At 38.1% G+C, this 19572-nt stretch overlaps 1 protein-coding gene across 2 annotated transcripts in view; it reads left to right on the top strand.

The window, feature by feature from the left end:
• ARL8B (ADP ribosylation factor like GTPase 8B) overlaps positions 1-14135 on the top strand; it is a 54735-nt gene extending 40600 nt beyond the window's left edge. The window contains exons 2-7 of one of the 2 annotated variants that reach the window (XM_003894155.5): positions 3995-4075; positions 5633-5706; positions 6129-6222; positions 7485-7552; positions 7808-7878; positions 12046-14135. In XM_003894155.5, coding sequence (XP_003894204.1) covers positions 3995-4075; positions 5633-5706; positions 6129-6222; positions 7485-7552; positions 7808-7878; positions 12046-12095 — 438 coding nt within the window. In that variant the 3' untranslated portion in view covers positions 12096-14135. The other variant, XM_021934224.2, reaches the window with a different exon arrangement.
• Positions 14136-19572: the final 5437 nt, after the last annotated feature.

The raw sequence follows: 19572 nt of genomic DNA, 5'->3' as shown, positions 1-19572 counted from the left end.
AACGCAAGCTTCGAAAAGTGATGATTAAGATTGGACACTAGGAAAGAAGTAGAAAATATTTCCAGGTCCGTAAAGTAATTATTGCACAAAATTCATGCATCAAAGTTAAGCACTTTATTGGCAGAAGAGTTCTTCATGGCCTATGGTTTTTTGTTTGTTTGTTTTTTTGAAACATGCTCTCACTCTGTTGTCTAGGCCGTAGTACAGTGGCACAATCTTGGCTTAAAGTCATATTGTTCTTAAGATCTCAACCTCCACCTCCCAGGCTCAAGCAATCCTCCCACCTCAGCTTCCCTAGTAGCTGGGACTACAGGTACATATAACCATGCCCAGCTAATTTTTGTGTTTTTTGTAGAGAGAAGGTTTTGCCATGTCACTCAGGCTAGTCTTGAACTCCTGGGCCGCAGCAACCTGCCTGTCTCAGCCTCCCAAAGTGCTGGAATTAGAAGCTTGAGCCACTATGCCCGGCCCTAATAACTCTTACTTTGTTCAACAAATAGTTATTGAATATCTTGCTGTACTCAAGATTTTTTGGAGTAAAAGCTCAAGGACTTGATTAGCTGATTTTCAGTTTTTGCATGTTAGCAGTAGCAACTGAATTACAGGAAAGTTGTTAGCGTCGGCTGAGGTAAAGAAAAGAGATAAATGAACCCCTGAGAAAGCTCAGGGGTACTCCAGTATAATGGCAGCCCCTACATTATTTCATTACAAAGGGGTGCTGTAGTTGATGTTCATAATCATAAAATTTTACCTCCAAAACGGAGGGCCCTTGAGTGTTGTCTAATTTAGTTTTCTTGTTTTGCAATAGATAAAATGACCCTGAAACATTGAGAACACATTAAATCATGTTCTATAGATTGTGGGAAGTTAGCCAAGTGTGTATTGCCTTTTAGAAAGCTTTCTATGCAAGCTAATTATAAAGTTTGGTACCTAAAAAGTTTAGCTACTATTTCTTGCCTTTTCATTAAGTAAAACACCTAAAGATATGAAATAAATGAGCATTATCTCACGTAGATCTCTCCTTAGAGATTAAAGCCTATCACAATAAATATAATTACAATGAAAATATTTAAGAAAAATATAATCATGATTTAGCCATGTGACCTTGGGACTCTACTACCTGTTCTATAAAATGGTAATGATAATTGTCCTTCCCTATATCATGACTAGTTTTTAAAAAATTTTGGTAAAATACGCAAAACACAATGTATCATCTTAATCATTTTCAATTGTGCAATTCAGTAGTGTTAAGTACATTCACATTGTGTAACCATCCCACTGTCCACTTCTAGAAATTTTTTATCTTTTCAAACTGAAATTCCATACCCATTAAGCAAATAAGTATCTTCTGTCTTTATGAACTTGAGTACTTTAGGTACCTCATAAATTGAAATACAGTGTATGTGTGTGTGTGTGTGTATGAGAGAGAGAGAGAGAGAGAGACTTCTGGCTCATTTCACTTAGCAAAATGTCTTCATTTCTTTTGAGTGTATATTCAGAAGTTGAATTGCTGGATCATATGATAATTCTATTTTTAGGTTTTGAGGAACTGCTGTACCATTTTTCATATTAGCTGTACCATTTTATCTTCCTGCCAGCAGTATACAAGAGTTCCTATTTCTCTGCATTCTTTCCAGTGCTGACTTTCTGTGTGTTTTTTTTTTTTCTTAATAGTAGCCATCCTACTGGATGTTAGGTGGTATCTCTTTGTGGGTTTGATTTGCATTTCCCTAATGATTAATGAGTTGAACATCTTTTCATGACTTTATTGGCCATTTATCTTTTATCATGGCTTAGTTTTGATACAACGAGTTTTGATATAATGACTAGATTTTCACGTATAATCACATACATGAAAGTCCAGATAATTATAATTATAATGTCTTATATAAGTGAAATTAGTGATTACAGTTGTGTTAACATTTTTTTCTGATATTAATAAAACTGCACTGAACGGTTAAAAGAGGCAGAATTCGAGTTCTGTAGAGGAAGTTGTTTGTACAGTTGGAATTCATTGTGCTCAAGACTTAAGACAATTTTGGAATACATGTGTATGTGGCTAGCATGAGGCCATAGCAAACAATTGCCCGGTGTTAAGGCCATGAAAATAGTCCTGTTTGTTTAACCAGTCCCTTGTTGAGGTGTTTGTTAATCCTGGGTTGTTAGCCTAAAATTTAATAGTAAACTCAACTGAGAAATAAACTGAGAAATTTGCTAACGTAACTAAAATATAAATGCATATCAGTATTAATTGTGACTCATTAAGATGTACTTCACAAGAGCAGTCAAAATAGAGAATATGGCAAGAATATGGTAAGGCATAAGAGAATTGTGATACTTTACTGAAGAATATAAAAGATTGGGATGACTAACTGGTCAAATATGTGCCTGAATGAAAAGACCTGATAGTAGTTACATATTGAGTTAAGTGTGATTTTTCTCAAATTAATATATTTAGTGTAATTCCAGTCAGTATTTTAACAAAATTATTAATCTCTGAAGTTTATTTGGAATGTGGGTGATGAATATAACACCAAAAAATCTCAAATTTTTAATCAGCTGTATAGAATAATACCTAGTATAAATTATAGTAATAAATCTAGTGTTTATTCAGGAATAAACAGAGTAATGGAAAATAATTGAGGACCCAGATACAGAACTGTCTGTCTGTGGTGTTTGACATATCACTTATTATTTATTTATTTGGAGATAGAGTCTCACTCTGTTGCCCAGGCTGGCAGTGGCACAATCTCGGCTCACTGCAACATCTACCTCTCAGGTTCAAGTGATTCTCCTGCCACAGCCTCCCAAGTAGCTGGGATTACAGGTGCATGCCACCACACCTGGCTAATTTTTTTTGCATTTTTGGTAGAGGCAAGGTTTCAGCATGTTGGCCAGGCTGGCCTTGAACTCCTGACCTCAAGTGATCCACCCGCCTTGGCCCCCCAAAGTACTGGGATTACAGGTGTGCGCCATCACACCCGGCCTGATGTATAATTTTTAATTAGTTGGTAAAGGACAGACCTTTTTTTTTTTTTTTAAGATGGAATGTCACACTGTCACCCAGGCTGGAGTGCACTGGTGTGATCTCAGCTTACTACAACCTCTGCCTCCTGGGTTCAGGCGATTCTCCTGCCTCAGCCTCCCGAGTAGCTGGGATTACATGCACCTGCCATCATCCCTGGCTGATTTTTGTATTTTAGTAGAGACGGGTTTCATCATGTTGGCCAGGCCAGTCTTGAACTCCTGACCTCAGGTGATCCACCCACCTTGGCCTCCCAAAGTGCTGGGGGTACAGGCATGAGCCACGCCCAGCCAAAGACAGATTTTTTAATTAGTGGTGGGATGATTGTTGGTTATCTATTTGGAAAAAGAGACTTTCCTTTAGTACTGTGTATCGTCATACTCCAGTTGGATACATGTTTTAAATTTGAAAAAGTCACATAGTATTAGAAGAATTTAATTTTGATTTCATGACATTGAGATTAGAAACCAAAAAGAGAACAAAATTGATTACATAAAAGGAAAAACTTCTGTATGGCAAAATATTTTATAAGCCTTATTAAAAGACAGACTTGGAAATGCTATTTAGCAGTGAATTTTTATAGTTATTGTCAGAATAATTTAAATGCTGAAAGTTTGATATCTGATTTCATCTATTTTGTGTGTGAAAATGTACATCAGGTGAACACATTTATAAATTTTCATATGGATTTGTAATATAAAAAATTTTTTAACATAAGGAAATATGTGAAAAATTACATTAGTTTCAAAAATATCTTTTTTAGATGGGAGAATTTATCTTTGTTGGGACAAAAATAATGCATCTCTTCAAGAATTATGGCCATAAGGAACATATTCTTAAAGTGGATGGTTACCAATGGTAAAATAATATTTACTAAAATGGGTACAAATGCAATGTTGATATTAGAAGTTTATGCAGTGTCATTATAAATGTTGATTAGTCTAACTTCAAATGTTTTATTTTGTTCAGTCAGGTCAATTCAGTGAAGATATGATACCCACAGTGGGCTTCAACATGAGGAAGGTAACTAAAGGTAACGTCACAATAAAGGTATGTTATTTCTTGCCATATGCAATTTAAATTGTTAGCATAAACACCTAGAAATTATTCTGTTTAATCTCTGTGTTTTTACTGAAAATTTGCAGTTTTTCAGTAATGAATGTGCATGTTTCAAAAGAATAGTTTTTGTTGTTGTTGTTGTTCTTTTTTTTTTTTTTGAAGCAGAGTTTTGCTCTTTCACCCAGGCTGGAGTGCAGTAGTACAATCTTCACTCACTGCAACCTCCGCCTCCCGGGTTCAAGTGATTCTCCTGCCTCAGCCTCCAGAATAGCTAAGATTACAGACTTGTGCCACCACGCCCAGCTAATTTTTTGTATTTTTAGTAGAGACAGGGTTTCACCATGTCTATTAGGCTCGTCTCAACTCCTAACCTCAAATGGTCTGCCTGCCACAGCCTCTCCAAAGTGCTGGGATTACAGTCGTGAGCCACCACGCCTGGCCAAGAATAGATTTTTAATCTATTTTGTTTTTCAAAAATAAAATCTATGGCCTGAGGCTTAATGTCCATTTTGCCCAATTATTGTGGTTCACAGAAGCTGTTCACTTTCTCTGTGGCTCATCTAATGAAGTTCCAGATTCCGTCATGTGCATGTTTCTTTATGCTTGTTACCAGTTCTGTAATTAAATTGGAAACCTCTTGAAGATAAATGCCATGATTTGAGACTTTGATGTAACCCAGTGTCTAGTGTGATGCCCTGTGGAGTAGACACAATAATAAAATGATTATGGATGGTGGCTTTCATATGGATAAAATAATTTTTATTTTTTTGAGATGGAGTTTCACTCTTGTTGCCCAGGCTGGAGTGCAATGGTGTGATCTCAGCTCACTGCAATCTCCACTTCCTGGGTTCAAGTGGTTCTCTTGCCTCAGCCCCCGAGTAGCTGGGATTACAGGCACCTGCCACCACACCTGGCTAATTTTTTGTATTTTTAGTAGAGATGAGGTTTCACCGTGTTGGCTGGGCTGGTCTCGAACCCTGACCTCAAGTGATCCACCTGCCTCGGCCTCCCAAAGTGCTGGAATTACAGGCGTGAGCCACCGCGCCCAACCAAAATAATTTTATATAAGAAAAACACCTATGTGGAAATGTTGGCTACTTATTTACAGGATAATTTAAAAAGGTTAGGCATTAATGTAGAACAAATCAGACAATTAAGCTTTAATAGATTCTGAATTGCTGTTTTCTGTCTTGGCATTCAAATCTGGATGGTGCATGGTCCTGTAACTTTTAAATTGTTATAAAGACATGTTTTCAGTAATAGAAGTATATTAGTTAACAGGCAAACTGTTGCACATAAACCAAATCTTTGCTCAAGCAAACTTTTAGATGTACTGTAAATGTATTAAATATGGACTTCAAGTTTAGAAGTGGCCCCAAGAATTCCCATATTAAGAGCTTGTTTGAAGTCAAGTTTTTCAGGAGCACTTTGCCTCTAATGTTGTAGAAATAAGTGTATCTTTCTGATCTTTTTCATTTTCTGTTACTTCCTCTTTCAATCATTTATTGAAAATATCTTTATTAAGAATTGCCTTGTTTTGGTTTAAAGATATGGGACATAGGAGGACAACCCCGATTTCGAAGCATGTGGGAGCGGTATTGCAGAGGAGTCAATGCTATTGTGTAAGTGGTTTTTTTTGTTTGTTTGTTTGCTTTTAAATCAATTTAGGCATCAAAGAAGAAAGTTTATTTTAGTATTTCTGGAGGCTCAATTTTTATCTTGAAAATGAAAGTCTTTCTTAGCTAATATCCTAGTGCAAGTCCATTAACATGAGATTTAAAAAAATCATAGAATAAGATCTTTATGTTTTTTGTTTATGGAGCCAAGAGCTAAGGGGTATACATGTTTTACTATCATGTATTAGTCTCTAAAAACAGTCTAGTTAAAAAGTATTAAAGAGTGCTGAGCCTTTCTTTAGGACATAGTTTATTTTGGTTAACAATTTCAATAATGTAAATCTTACGAAAATTAAAAATCAGTAATACCAGTTGTCGTCATCAAGTCATATGGAGAAGGTATGTTGAGATCACTTCATTTTTTTAAGTTACATGATAGATGCTGCAGATCGTGAAAAGATAGAAGCTTCCCGAAATGAGCTACATAATCTTCTAGATAAACCACAGTTACAAGGAATTCCAGTAAGTACGGAATACTTGTTATTTTACATTGTAATTATATAATGATATTCATTATGGTAATTATACAATGATATTAATTATGTTTGAAATCAGTAACATCTTCTTTTTTAAAATCTGGAAGACTTGTTTACCGTGTATCTGCCATCTACTGGGCATTGTGGTAAATATGAATCTCGTAACCAGATATCTACTAAACTACTGTGCATCAGGAGCAGTGCTTAGGCCCAGAGATAGAGTGATGAACAGAAATCAGTAGAAACATACTCCTTGCCGTCATGGACCTTATGGTTTAGTGGGAAAGGTAGATACTCTGAATAATGCAGCTTTAAGTGCTAGGAAGAAAAGTGCAAGGGGCTATGAGAGTTGTAATTTAGAGGGGAGATTTGATCTAGTTTGCAGGAAGAAGGAGGGATTCACGAGGAAGTAATGCTTGAGCTGAGATCTGAGGGATACATACGAATGTGAGGTATATGACAGCTGGAGGAGAAGAGAGTTCCAGGTAAAGGTCTTTGGGTGGGAGGAAGTGGGAAACTGAGAAGAGGCCAGTCTCTAGAATACATTTAGGAATTTGCATTTGGATTAGGAATGCTCAACCAGTAAGTATATAATGCAAATCCAAAAAAAATTCCAAAATTCGAAACACTTCTGGTCCCAGGTATTTTGGATAAGGCATACTAAACCTGTATTAAGAATAGCAGAATGTGGCTGGGCGCGGTGGCTCACGCTTGTAATCCCAGCACTTTGGGAGGCCGAGATGGGCGGGTCATGAGGTCAGGAGATCGAGACCATCCTGGCTAACACTGTGAAACCCCGTCTCTACCACAAAAAATTAGCCAGGCGTGGTGGCAGGTGCCTGTAGTCTCAGCTACTCGGGAGGCTGAGGCAGGAGAATGACATGAACCTGGGAGGTGGAGCTTGTAGTGAGCCGAGATCACGCCACTGCACTCTGGCTTGGATGACAGAGCGAGACTCCGTCTCAAAATAATAATAATAAAAAAAAGAATAGCAGAATGCATAGCATAGACTCAGAATATTTTAAATAGAAGTTGGCAGCCACACACTGAATTAAGGGCACTTCCATTGTAGGAGTTAAGCGAATACCAGTATGAGCAATGAAATGAATGAGATAGGCCACCACAAAATGCCTTAATATTGTGGAATGTGTTAACATCTTAATTTTATGTCTTCACCTATCAAGATGATAAACTTCTGTGACTTTTTCTTACATAAAAGTGTGCTCTTAATATCTTTTCTTTTTAAAGGTGCTAGTGCTTGGAAACAAGAGAGATCTTCCTAATGCCTTGGATGAGAAACAGCTAATTGAAAAAATGTATGTCTTGAATATGCTATTTTAATAATTTGCTTCTAAATTACCATATTTTGCCCACTTGTTATGTTATTCCTAATGATCATAGCCATATTTTTTAGATAGATAAATTTTAGCCTATCAGAGAAGTGAATCCTAACATTTTAGGATTGCTACAATGATTTCTTCAGTATAGTAATAAAAGTAATGAGTAAAATTGAACAAAGTGATAAGTATGACAGCTGTTCTAAGCACAAACTTATCCTCTTCTCCTCATAGGAATCTGTCTGCTATTCAGGATAGAGAAATTTGCTGCTATTCAATTTCTTGCAAAGAAAAGGATAATATAGGTAAGAAATGACTGGTAATTTTGGAAGAAATGGGTATCATTGGAAGGAATGTCTGTGCTTCTTACAGCTTATTATCTCGATTTCTCATTAAGTGACTTCCTTTACAGAATACTGTTGCTTTTGCTTGAGAAAAAAGAATAGATGTTATACCTTTTGACAACAAATATAGTGAATCTTCACTTTACATTATTGATGGCTTCTTGGAAATTGCAGTTTTATCTCTCTCTCTCTCTCATATAAATATATATAAAATATATCTAATATCTAATATCTAATATATGTAATATTATATATATATTTATATATAAAATATACTATATATAACATATATTTTATATATATATTTTTTTGAGACAGTCTCACTCCTTCACCCTGGCTGGAGTACAGTGGCGTGATCTCGGCTTACTGCAACCTCTGCCTCCCGGGTTCAAGTGATTCTTGTGCCTCAGCCTCCTGAGTAGCTGGGAGTACAGACGTGCACCACCACACCCAGCTAATTTTTGTATTTTCAATAGCAACAGGGTTTCACCATGTTGCCCAGGCTGGTCTTGAACTCCTGACCTCAAATGATCCACCTGCCTCAGCCTCCCAAAGTGTTGGGATTACAGGTGTGAGCCCGGCCTATATGTTGTCAAACTGTTGAACAGCAAAACATTTTTTAAAAAGAGGAAATTGTACTTTTAAGTGAAATGACATACAGTAGGCCCTCATTTTGTTCAGTGTTACAATGTTAATGAGAAAAAAAATAGTTTTGTTATACACCGTTTCACTTAAAGTGGCAGTTTCCAAGAACCTGTCAATGATGTTAAGTGAGGACTTAATGTATAACATCCTGAATCTTCTTTGTGCTATTTAAAGAAGAAAATGCAATAAAGTCTTGAGGCTAAGATTATGTGATACCAATTTATTGTATTAATTTTTGCAGAGCTAGTGTCCAGCTGTGCTTTATAACAAAATGGCATTTATGGAATAAGACTTTACAAAAATCAGTTTACAGCCACTACAACAATTTTTCAGTTATTGAACCGGTATATTACTGCAGTATGTTAGCACTCTATTGGAATTATAAGCCCAAAATACCTTTCATTTACTCAGTGCCCATATTAATTTCTTAGAACTGCCATAACAAAGTACCACAAACGAGATGGCTTGGAACAGCAGAAACTTAAGTCATTCAAAATTCTGGAGGCTGGAAGTCCAAAATCAAGTTGTCAGCAGGGTCGTGTTCTCTCTGAAAGCTGTAGAAGATCCCCCCTTGCCTCTCTCTAACTTGTGGTGGTTGCCAGCAATCCTTGGCATTCCTTCACTTGTAGATGTACCACTCCAGCCTCTGCCTCACATTCATGCTTCTCCCCTGTAGTTGTCTCTGTCAGTGTATTATCTTTTCCTAAGGACAGAAGTCACTGGATTACGGCCTACCTTAATTCAGTATGACATTATCTTAACTAATAACTTGCAGAGACTCTATTTCTAGTAAAAGTCACGTTCCGAGGTTCTGGATGGACATGACTTTTTAGGGGGACACTAAACATTCTAGCATAGTATCCTTACAGAATAGGTATGTATGGCTCAACTTCAGTTTCTTAACCAATTTGGTGTGAGATGATTTGATACATGAATGTATTGGAATAAAATGTAATAAATAGTACCAAAATAGTATATTTACAAAGTTTATGCTGATATTTTTTCTTTAGCTTTTGTATTCCAGTCTGTCCTTCCCTAACTCACCTTCCACCCCTCCTGCAAACATGGCTTTATTTATTTTTTATTTTTTATTTTTTTTAAGATGTAGTCTTACTCTGTTGCTGTGGCTGGAGTACAGTGGCAAGATTTTAGCTGACAGCAACCTCCACTTCCTGGGTTCAAGTGATTCTTGTGCCTCAGCCTCCTGAGTAGCTAGGATTACAGGTGCCCACTACCACGCCTGGCTAATTTTTGTATTTTTAGTAGACACAGGGTTTCACCATGTTGACCAGGCTGGTCTTGAACTCCTGACCTCACGTGATGCACCTGCCTTGGCCTCCCAGAGTGCCTGGATTATAGGCATGAGCCACCATGCCCAGCCACAAACATGCTTTATTCAGCTTAAAGTGTGGATAGTTGTTCTGACTGATTTTGGGCTTCCTTTAAAGACCATCCAGGGTGGTCTCAGCCCTAGTAACAGCTGATATACACAAATTTTCCTTTATAAATGGATAGAATAATTCACTTGTTACATTGGGAGCGTTTATTTGAGAACAGACTTGTCAAGCACTTGTGGTTACTTTTAAAAGTTTTTTCTCTAAGTGGCGGGGAAAACCCTTTTTAAAATTTAAGATATGCTCCATGAGAGCATTTATTTCTACGTCAGTGGTTCTCAATGGGGAGCATTTTCCCCAGGATACTTTTGACAATGTCTGGAGACATTTTTGGTTGTCACAACTAGGAGGGTGATGCTGGCATCTAGTGGGTAGAGACCAGAGATGTAGGTAAACATACTATAGCGTCCACAGCAAAGAATTATCCAACATAAAATGTCAGTAGTGGCAAGGTTGAGAAATCCTGTCACACTAACCGTAATTTTTAGTCCATTGTGCTGTTTTGTAAATCCATTACTCCCTATATGTTTTCTGTTTTTCCATTGTTACAAACTAGTTGGATGCTTTCCTGAAAAAAAAAATATGGGCTCATGTATGGAAGTGCAGTAGAGCTGTGAGGACTTCTTTTGCTATTTGAGGCTGATCTTAGTAGTTTGTTAAATAGCTCAGTAGTAATTTTAGAACTCCTGAGTCACTTAAAATGTTATCAAGCCCAAGGAAACCGATCCAGTCTAATAAGATCTAGTCTAGTAAGATTCGAAATAAGTATTTTATAAATTGGTTCATCTGATTATCTTATTTCTTTTGTCTTTTTCCCTATTCATAAAGATCTATTTGTCTTTAGGATATGAACTTCTATCAGTATCCACAGAGGCTTCGTATAGTTCTTTAGTGAATTTCTTTTTTTTTTTTTTTTTTTGAGATGGAGTTTCACTCTTGTGACCCAGCTGGAGTGCAATGGCGTGATCTTGGCTCACTGCAGCCTCCGCCTCCTGGGTTCAAGTGATTCTCCTGCCTCAGCCTCCCGAGTAGCTTGGATTACAGGCACCTGCCACCATGCTCGGCTAATTTTTGTATTTTTAGTAGAGACCGGGTTTCACCATGTTGGCCAGGCTGGTCTTGAACTGCTGACCTCAGGTGATCCACCCACCTTGGCCTCCCAAAGTGCTGGGATTACAGGTGTGAGCCACCGTGCCCAGCCGTGGATTTCTTAAATATTTAAATTTGGTTATTTCACTTCAGATTTACCTTTCTCCCATTCAGTTCAAATGAGTGTGGCTTTGCTCTTATTGTGCACTGTTGTCCCCATTTTAAGGTGCAGAGGTGCTTCTTCAGTAGTTGAGTGAAATCACTGTTTCCACAGTGGTGAACAGGCCACGTTTGTTCATAGCTCAGCCCTGTGTTGTTTCGTTAATGCATATTAGCTGGGAAACTGGTAGTGAATTTACCCTCATCTTTCAGGCTTGGAGAATTGAGTGGTGCTTCTAATAGACTCTCATGTACCCTTTTGAAGAAATGAGGACAAGAATTATCCAACCCCAGATGTTGAAAGGGCATGATGTGAATCCTGCACTAGCCTTGGCAGTGACAGCCTTCTCTCCCATCCCTCTGCTTTAGTCACGTTGTATCACTCAGAATCCATCCAGAGCTCCACAATGTTTCATGCCTTTTAAAATTCTTTGCCTTTTTTTTTTAACCTGGAATTTTGTGGGGTGGCCCCCAAGCCCCAATAATTACTGCATCTTTTCTGTGTATTATACTTAAAAGCTCCTTGAGGCCAGACAGGGGTTCTTCCTTTTTTTTTTTTTTTTTGCCTTCCTGGCAATTTGCAATCGTATGGGCAACGCATAAAAGATGGCACCAGCCATCCTATACACAACTTAATTTTTAAATCAGAAAACCCTTCAGTCTCTGATAATTCCTCATATTCTCTTTAAGTTCAGGTAATGGAGTATGGGAATACAGATGGCAGAAAAGCAGAAGAGGTCAGGCATAGTATGTGCCTTGAATTAGCAGCATTTTAAATATTGTCTTGTTTGATGTTTAGTTTTTTAACTTTAATGTCTTCGCTTTTCCCCTCTATCTTTAGATATCACACTTCAGTGGCTTATTCAGCATTCAAAATCTAGAAGAAGCTGAAGCATCTCCTGAAGTCTTCCAGTCTTTCTTGGCTATAATCCTAGAATTATTGTCCGTTCCTCTGAAGTAATTCCCAGAATACGGTCCTTCCTAAACCCAAGAAATTGCCTTTTTCAGAGTTTATTTCTCATGTGCACTGCTGAAGATGAGTATCCCTAATCCTTCATAAAGAATCAGCTAGAGTTGTCATGATAAAGTCAGCACACACAAAAAGGCTCCTTACACATACCTGTCTTAAACCATGTGTAGAGCTTTTTAAAACAAAACAAAACAAACCCCCATACACTTTTGACCATCTTAAATCAAGAAAATTGCATATTTCCATTCTGGTCTTTCTGGGCCAGATTTTTATATTGGTTTTCAGTAAATGTCTATCTATAATATTTCATTATAGAGTCCAGTAGCTTAGTACTGACACTGACTTGATACAGCATGAAGTTTCTAGTGCCACACACAGTATTTAGAAAACCTTTAAGCGTGAATGACTTATGTGGGATATATATAAACATAATGTTTATTTTATCTCACAAATGCATGTGAAATGTATAATTACATCCTAGGAATCCAAAATGGTCTGCAGAGAGTGAGCGGAGGCACCAGATCAATGTTGGTTCTTTACACTGGTGAGATTCTACCTGATGAATATTAAAGATATTCTACTTTCTGAGAACTCTTTATCACCAGATGGCAGTTGGGATATGGGAGGAACTGAAGCATCCTGTTTTGTATCTGTCCAGATCATTATTTCTGTCGCTTGTTTTTTCTTCCCGGTTCAGGATACTTTTTTAAGGGATTGAGAATTGAAGATTTTCCAAAAGCTTTCATGAATTTAGAGCATTCCACCCAATATAATAAAACCTGTTAAGAATGTCAGACTTTGTTCAAACATCTGTTTGTTCTATCTCCAGTCATTAAATCAGTGCTGCTGCATGACACTCTAACTCCTGACTTTTTATATCCAGTCATAAAGTTGACTTTCAGCACAACAGATACTTATAAACAAATAAAAACTTTTTATTTTTCTCTCTTATTGATGTAAGGTTTGGCACTCTTTTGACTGGTGCCATTAGACATCTTGATTATTGTGACAACTCTAGACCTGCCTGCTCTATCTAATGTAATCATGCTCGGCGTCTGCAGGTTGTTTAATAATCAGTCACACAGAGAACTGAGGAACTGATGCTGTTTGTTTGCTTCTATGATACAGAGATGTCTAAAAACTTCAAATGGACATGTTTTGTAGTTTAGCAACTTCCGTATACATAAAGGGACATATTAATACTGGTTCATTTGTAAATTATTATTCATATAGACCACTGTAGTAGATATAACTCTATGGTACACCTGCTTATGTGTTGCCTCACACTGTGTGTGATTTTGTTTCTTTTGTTAAGCAGCACTTACGTAGACTGCATTTCCAAATGTGTTGAGCACTCAGAGTGTAGTCAACAGTACGTTCTTTTAATGAATACCAGTTTTAATTTATAGACTGCCATGGCCTTAAATATATTCTGTACAATATACTGCACTGTGTTGCACAGACACTACTTGCTTTTCTCCATTCATATTTTTATGAGTAGAATCTGGGCTTTTAAATTTCTCTTCTTATTCTTTGAAGCATGTTGCATACTTCCCTGGTGAGATGGATGGTTCTGTAAATGAAGGGATATTTAAACTTGCTACTGTTGTTCAACACCATTCATGGTCAGTCTGAACCATTACAAAGAATGTGGCAACTTGCTTGTGCCTAAAAGGAGGAATTGGAACTAGAATGTGTGACTTTGTGGGGACTGCATAGGTTTATTAATTGACCTATAGCTAAACCTTAATGTGTTTGTGTGTCTATACATTGCTTTAAGCATTTCAAGACATCCAGACGCTATTACCAACATTTTCCTGTGCATTAACTTCTGCATGTGAAAACTTTTAACAGTTACTGAACTATGTAAATATGTGAATTTTTTTTATTTAGGTGGATGCATTTTTTGTCTGTTTACTGCTCTTCTCAGCTTTATTCAATAAACTTGCATTTTAAGGGTTGTATTGGCAATTTTAACTTAAAATGTGCATCATGATGGAAGGTGCAGACTTTTTTGGAAGGTGATAGTAAGTTTCCAAGAGGAGGGTCTATAGACCATTTGTCAGAAATCAGCTCAGCCCTCAAAGAATTGGGTCTGTGGGCTAGTTAAAATAGAAATAAACTTTTAAAATATCCACAGAATTGATATTGTGATTTTTTGGGGGCGAGGGAAATGCTACTACTTGTCAACGGTTACAATACACCAAATTTAGGACTTTAAGTGGCAAGCGCTAGTAAAACATTTTATGATCCAGTTTTAAAAAATCAAACCAAGACCCTGCTAAGCAAATGAAGTTGCAAGACATGCCTATTTACTGACTTCAGTTCAGAATGAAAATATTTTAAGTACCAAACATGCTGGTTTTCCCACAAAGGCACATTTTTAGCATAAAGCTTTTTGCTAGTTTGGTATCATCTGCCCATAAAATATGTCAATACTTATCAAAGCTATTGGAGAAATAATTTTGTATATGTTTATTTATTTAGAAAAGTTCAATTAGCATTTTCTCCATATCCATACTATAATTCTGTATAGCCAACCCTTAGTGGCTAATTGGATGTATGATTTAGCATTTCTTTCCCTACCCACGTTTATGGTTTTTTTTTTTTTTTTTTTTAAACTAAATTAGCGGAGCCATGTAGTCAAGCATCAAGTTTCATCCACTTCTTACCATTCTCCTACCAAAGGAGGAGTGTGTGAGAATTGGGGATGAGGATGGGGGAACACTGAGGGTACACATGTAGCTTAATTCTAAATGTGTGTCTGCTTTAAAAAACTTCTAAACTTCTAAAGTTGGTCTTTGATTCTTAAAGTTGGTCAAGTAAATTGGGTGTTTGAGGAACTAATTGCTTTGTCTGTTCTCTCCACGTAAGATTGAGTTACACTGATATCCTGTTGATTTGGTAATTCCAGCTGTTCCAGGGGTCAGGTGGGTTCAGAACTGGAGTGGAAGCTTAAACATAATGTAGCAGGCATTGTGCTGTAACATCCAGTTGGCCAAATGCTTTACTCTAAAAATGTGCCACAGTAGGGAAAGCACAATGTTTGATGTTTAAAATGTTTTCGTTATGTTACAAACTTTTAAGGTTATGCCCTCAACTATGTGCATAGCAGTGAAGAGACTTGAAAAGGAAGACAGTAAAGCCTTACAGACTTCCCTTAAGTTTGCTGCTCTACAAGTATGCAGCCTGCTGCAGGTGTTTCCTGTTGGTTAGTAAATAACCTCCACACATTTGCTGTTTAAAATTCAGCTATTAATAAAAATGTGTACTTTTGTCATTGCTCCTCTTGGGTGTTCTTAGGGAAACCAAAGCAGGTCATTGTCATCAAAAATCTAAGCCACAGCAGTAGTCATTTATTATTCCATTCTGTTAACCAGCCTCTTTTCAATAAGATAATTCTATTTTGAAATCCCAAGACATCTGGCATTTAGGTAATGCAGATTTCCCAATAGGAATTGGGGCCGGGGAGGTGGGTGGATAATTTAGCCTCATTTTACTGAGGCTTACAGTAGGGATGTAGGGAAAGAGTTTTTAGCTTACGATGCTAATATAGCTTAATTCTGTGGAGAGTACTGGGTTGGCATTTGGGAGAATGGGTTCTTGGCCATTAACGTGTGACTGGTGAGTTGCAGAACTCCCTAGTGGCTCCTTAAGTTTTCCCATTTATAAAATGAAGAGGAGAGGATTTCTAACCATAACTTCTGCCACTGACGGGCTGATTCTAGCAGCCTAGAGATTTGCTTGGTGGCTAGAAAGAGAAGAGATACAAAAACACCCATTTGTCCTAGTGAATATGTTAATATTACATGTTCCTTCAATGGAAGGTAATCCAAAAATACAGAAATATTTACATGTTATAACTTTAAATTTTAGCACAAGAGCTGGAGATTGCAGACATTTTACAGAATGATACAGTAAATTTATTTTGTTTAAAGGAAATTCTGTAAATATATAGCTTATATTTTGAAGGGCATTTACAAATTTTAGAACATTTTCCCCAGACTGCAGAAAATATTTGGTATGCATTCTGGAAAAGTATGTACTTACTACCAATTTGAGGGTAAGTGGTTTAGAGCTAAAGTTTAACCCTTTATAACTGCTGTGTTGCTAGGTTTTTTTTTTTTTTTTTTTGAGACAAAGTCTCGCTCTGTTGCCCAGGCTGGAGTGCAGTGGCACAATCTTGGCTCACTGCAACCTCTGCCTCCTGGGTTCATGCCATTCTCCTGCCTCAGCCTCCCGAGTAGCTGGGACTACAGGTGCCTGTCACCACGCCAGGCTAATTTTTTGTATTTTTAGTAGAGACGGGGTTTCACCATGTTAGCCAGGATGGTCTTGATCTCCTGACCTTGTGATCCACCTGCCTCAGCCTCCCAGAGTGCTGGGATTACAGGCGTGAGCCACCATGCCCGGCCAGCTAAGTTCTGCTAGAATTTATCTAGAGCTTTGGAGAAACTTGGAATGGTTAGAAACTACTACTCTTCAAAGGAAAGGGGCTGGAGAACCAACAAAACCATTGTGTCCCTTTTTGGACATGGGAAGTAGAACATGAACCACTTGCTAATTATAGCATCTCCCTTAACCAATTCTTATCTACAACTGTGGCCTACCCTCAGTGTTGTACAATGTGTATCACACAATGTGCTATCTTGTTTCTGTGGCTTAAGAGAATTCACCATTTCTACCTACTGCTACCTAATACATGAATTAGATAACTCTTCCATTTGTATATTTTATTCTGTAAGAAAAATTCAAATTGCTGTTATTTGTCACATTATTAGCTAATTTATGAAAGCGCTAGCCCTCTCATTCAAAGAAGGGTTAAGGATTTATAGAATTCCTACATTCTCTGGAAGCATCAGTAACCTAAAGGCTAGAGCATGGTATGGGCATGTGCATGATGAATATTTTTGATGTATAGTTGATATATTTGTTTCAGTGGTTTGGTATTAGAACTGCTAGAAGGGAATCTCAGTATATTTTTTTTCTTTTTTGAGATAGTCTCGCTGTGTCATCAGACTGGAGTTCAGTGGCACGATCTCGACTCACTGCAACCTCTGCCTCCTGGGTTCAAGCAATTCTCCTGCCTCAGCCTCCCAAGTAGCTGGGACTATAGGCACGAGCCACCATGCCAAGCTGATTTTTGTATTTTTAGGAGAGATGGGGTTTCACCATGTTGGCCAGGCTGGTCTTGAACTCTGACCTCAAGTGATCTACCTGGCTCGGCCTCCCAAAGTGCTGGGATTACAGGTGTGAGCCACTGCGCCCGGCGACTTGTGCTAATGTTAAACAAAAATTATGGGGGGTCGTTTTTTGTGGATTAAGTTTCTGCACTAGGTTCTAGCAGACCAAAGTAGTTACATATATTAAATGCCACACAGTAAAATGGAAACTTTACAGAAATCAGTTTTTCCTGAAAACAGAAAATCCCACTCTGTCTGAATCGGAATAATAAGGAAGTCCCTTCTGCTTTAACCCTTAAAGAAAAGTAACCCGATGTTAACCAATCAGTTATTTTTCATTGTTTTGTTTCCTTACTCTCACAAAACCCACTGTTCTGCTGTTTGTCATTGGGAGCTTTCATTCTATTTTGTAGAATGGAGGCTGGCCCATTCATAAGTTAGGAATAAACGCCAGTTAGATCTGTAAGTAAATTTGTTGTAATTTTTTCTGACACTAGGAATTGCCAAATAGCCCTTCACAGGGGAAGTACTAGTTTTTGTTTTTACCAATCCCTGTCCCCTATGCCTTTTTAAAAAAGAGATGAAGTCTCACTGTTTACCCAGGTAATTAATTGCATTGCCTATTTACAGCCATGATCATAGCAAACGCAGCTTCAAGCTACTGGCTCAAGGGATCTTCCTGCCTCAGCCTCTGGAGTACCCTGTATTTTGTTCACAGAGCATGTTGACAGACTTGGATTTCTGCCCATCAAATAAGTTTGAACTATAATTATACACTTTTTTTTTTTTTAAGGCCATCAGCTTTGCAAAACCCCTGCTTTTTTTTTTTTTTTTTTTTTTTTTTGAGACGGAGTCTCGCTCTGTCGCCCAGGCTGGAGTGCAGTGGCCAGATCTCAGCTCACAGCAAGCTCCGCCTCCCGGGTTTACGCCATTCTCCTGCCTCAGCCTCCCGAGTAGCTGGGACTACAGGCGCCCGCCACCTCGCACGGCTAGTTTTTTGTATTTTTTAGTAGAGACGGGGTTTCACCGTGTTAGCCAGGATGGTCTCGATCTCCTGACCTCGTGATCCGCCCGTCTCGGCCTCCCAAAGTGCTGGGATTACAGGCTTGAGCCACCGTGCCCGGCCAAAACCCCTGCTTTTGAAATATCTTTTTTTTTTTTTTTTTGAGATGCAGTCTCACTCTGTTGCCCAGGATGGAGTGTGGTGGTGCTATCTGAGCTCACTGCAGCCTCTGCCTCCTGGGTTCAAGTGATTCTCGTGCCTCAGCCTCCTGAGTATCTGGGATTACAGGCGCCCACCACTACACCTGGCTAATTGTTTTATTTTTAGTAGAGATGGGGTTTCATCATTGTAGCAAGGCTGGTCTCGAACTCCTGACCTTAAGTGATCTGTCTAACTTGGCCTCCCAAAGTTCTATGATTACAGGCGTGAGCCACCGTGCCCAGCCAGGTGCTAGTTTTAAAAGGTTCAGAGTTGAAAAGTATTAACAATAGGGCTCACTGTATAGCACGGTGTAAGTACTATACACACACACACACACACACACGTATGATGTAATTCACAACTGTGATAAACATTGTCCTCATCACTCACCCATTTTATGGATGAGAAAACAAGTCCAGAAAAGTAACTTCCCAAGGTCACTCGTAGGGCGGAGCTACTATTTGAACACCTGACTTCTGAATGTGAGTTCTTAGTCGTCATCTCTTTGGCATTCCCCAGAGTAAAGGAAAAAGTGCCTCCTTATCAGTCCCTGATGCTCTTGTGAGATTACTGGAAAACCTGTCACAAATCAAACTGTATCTTAAAGAGTTGATTTTTAAGGTGGAGTTTTCTGATTAGGTATGGGTGTTGTCCCAATATCAGTTGTATTTACCTTAAGGGGAGTCCTAATCGAAAGGACTAGCACAAAATAACCCATTTCTTTCATTTCAGTTTCATTCCAGAAGGAAACATTTTCTGAACCTAGATCCTAATGCCTAGGCTATGCCTTGCAGGGCACTAATGACAAAATTGTTGCCTTTGGATGGCTTGGAAAGAGCCGAGGGACCTGTCTGCTCAAGGGCCAGCTATTTGAAGTGCAAATTGCCCTAAAGTGTAGTAACTCTCTTTCTGCCTAGAGTCAACAGGCTCTGAGAATTGAGCCCCCAACCTGATTTCTTCCGTTATGGCTTGTGGAATAAGCCTTAGAATGTTTTCTATGAAGATTAAATG

The sequence above is a fragment of the Papio anubis genome, chromosome 2, assembly GCF_008728515.1.
Source record: "Papio anubis isolate 15944 chromosome 2, Panubis1.0, whole genome shotgun sequence".
Lineage (NCBI taxonomy): Eukaryota > Metazoa > Chordata > Mammalia > Primates > Cercopithecidae > Papio > Papio anubis.
This window is presented reverse-complemented; position numbering and strand designations above follow the sequence as displayed.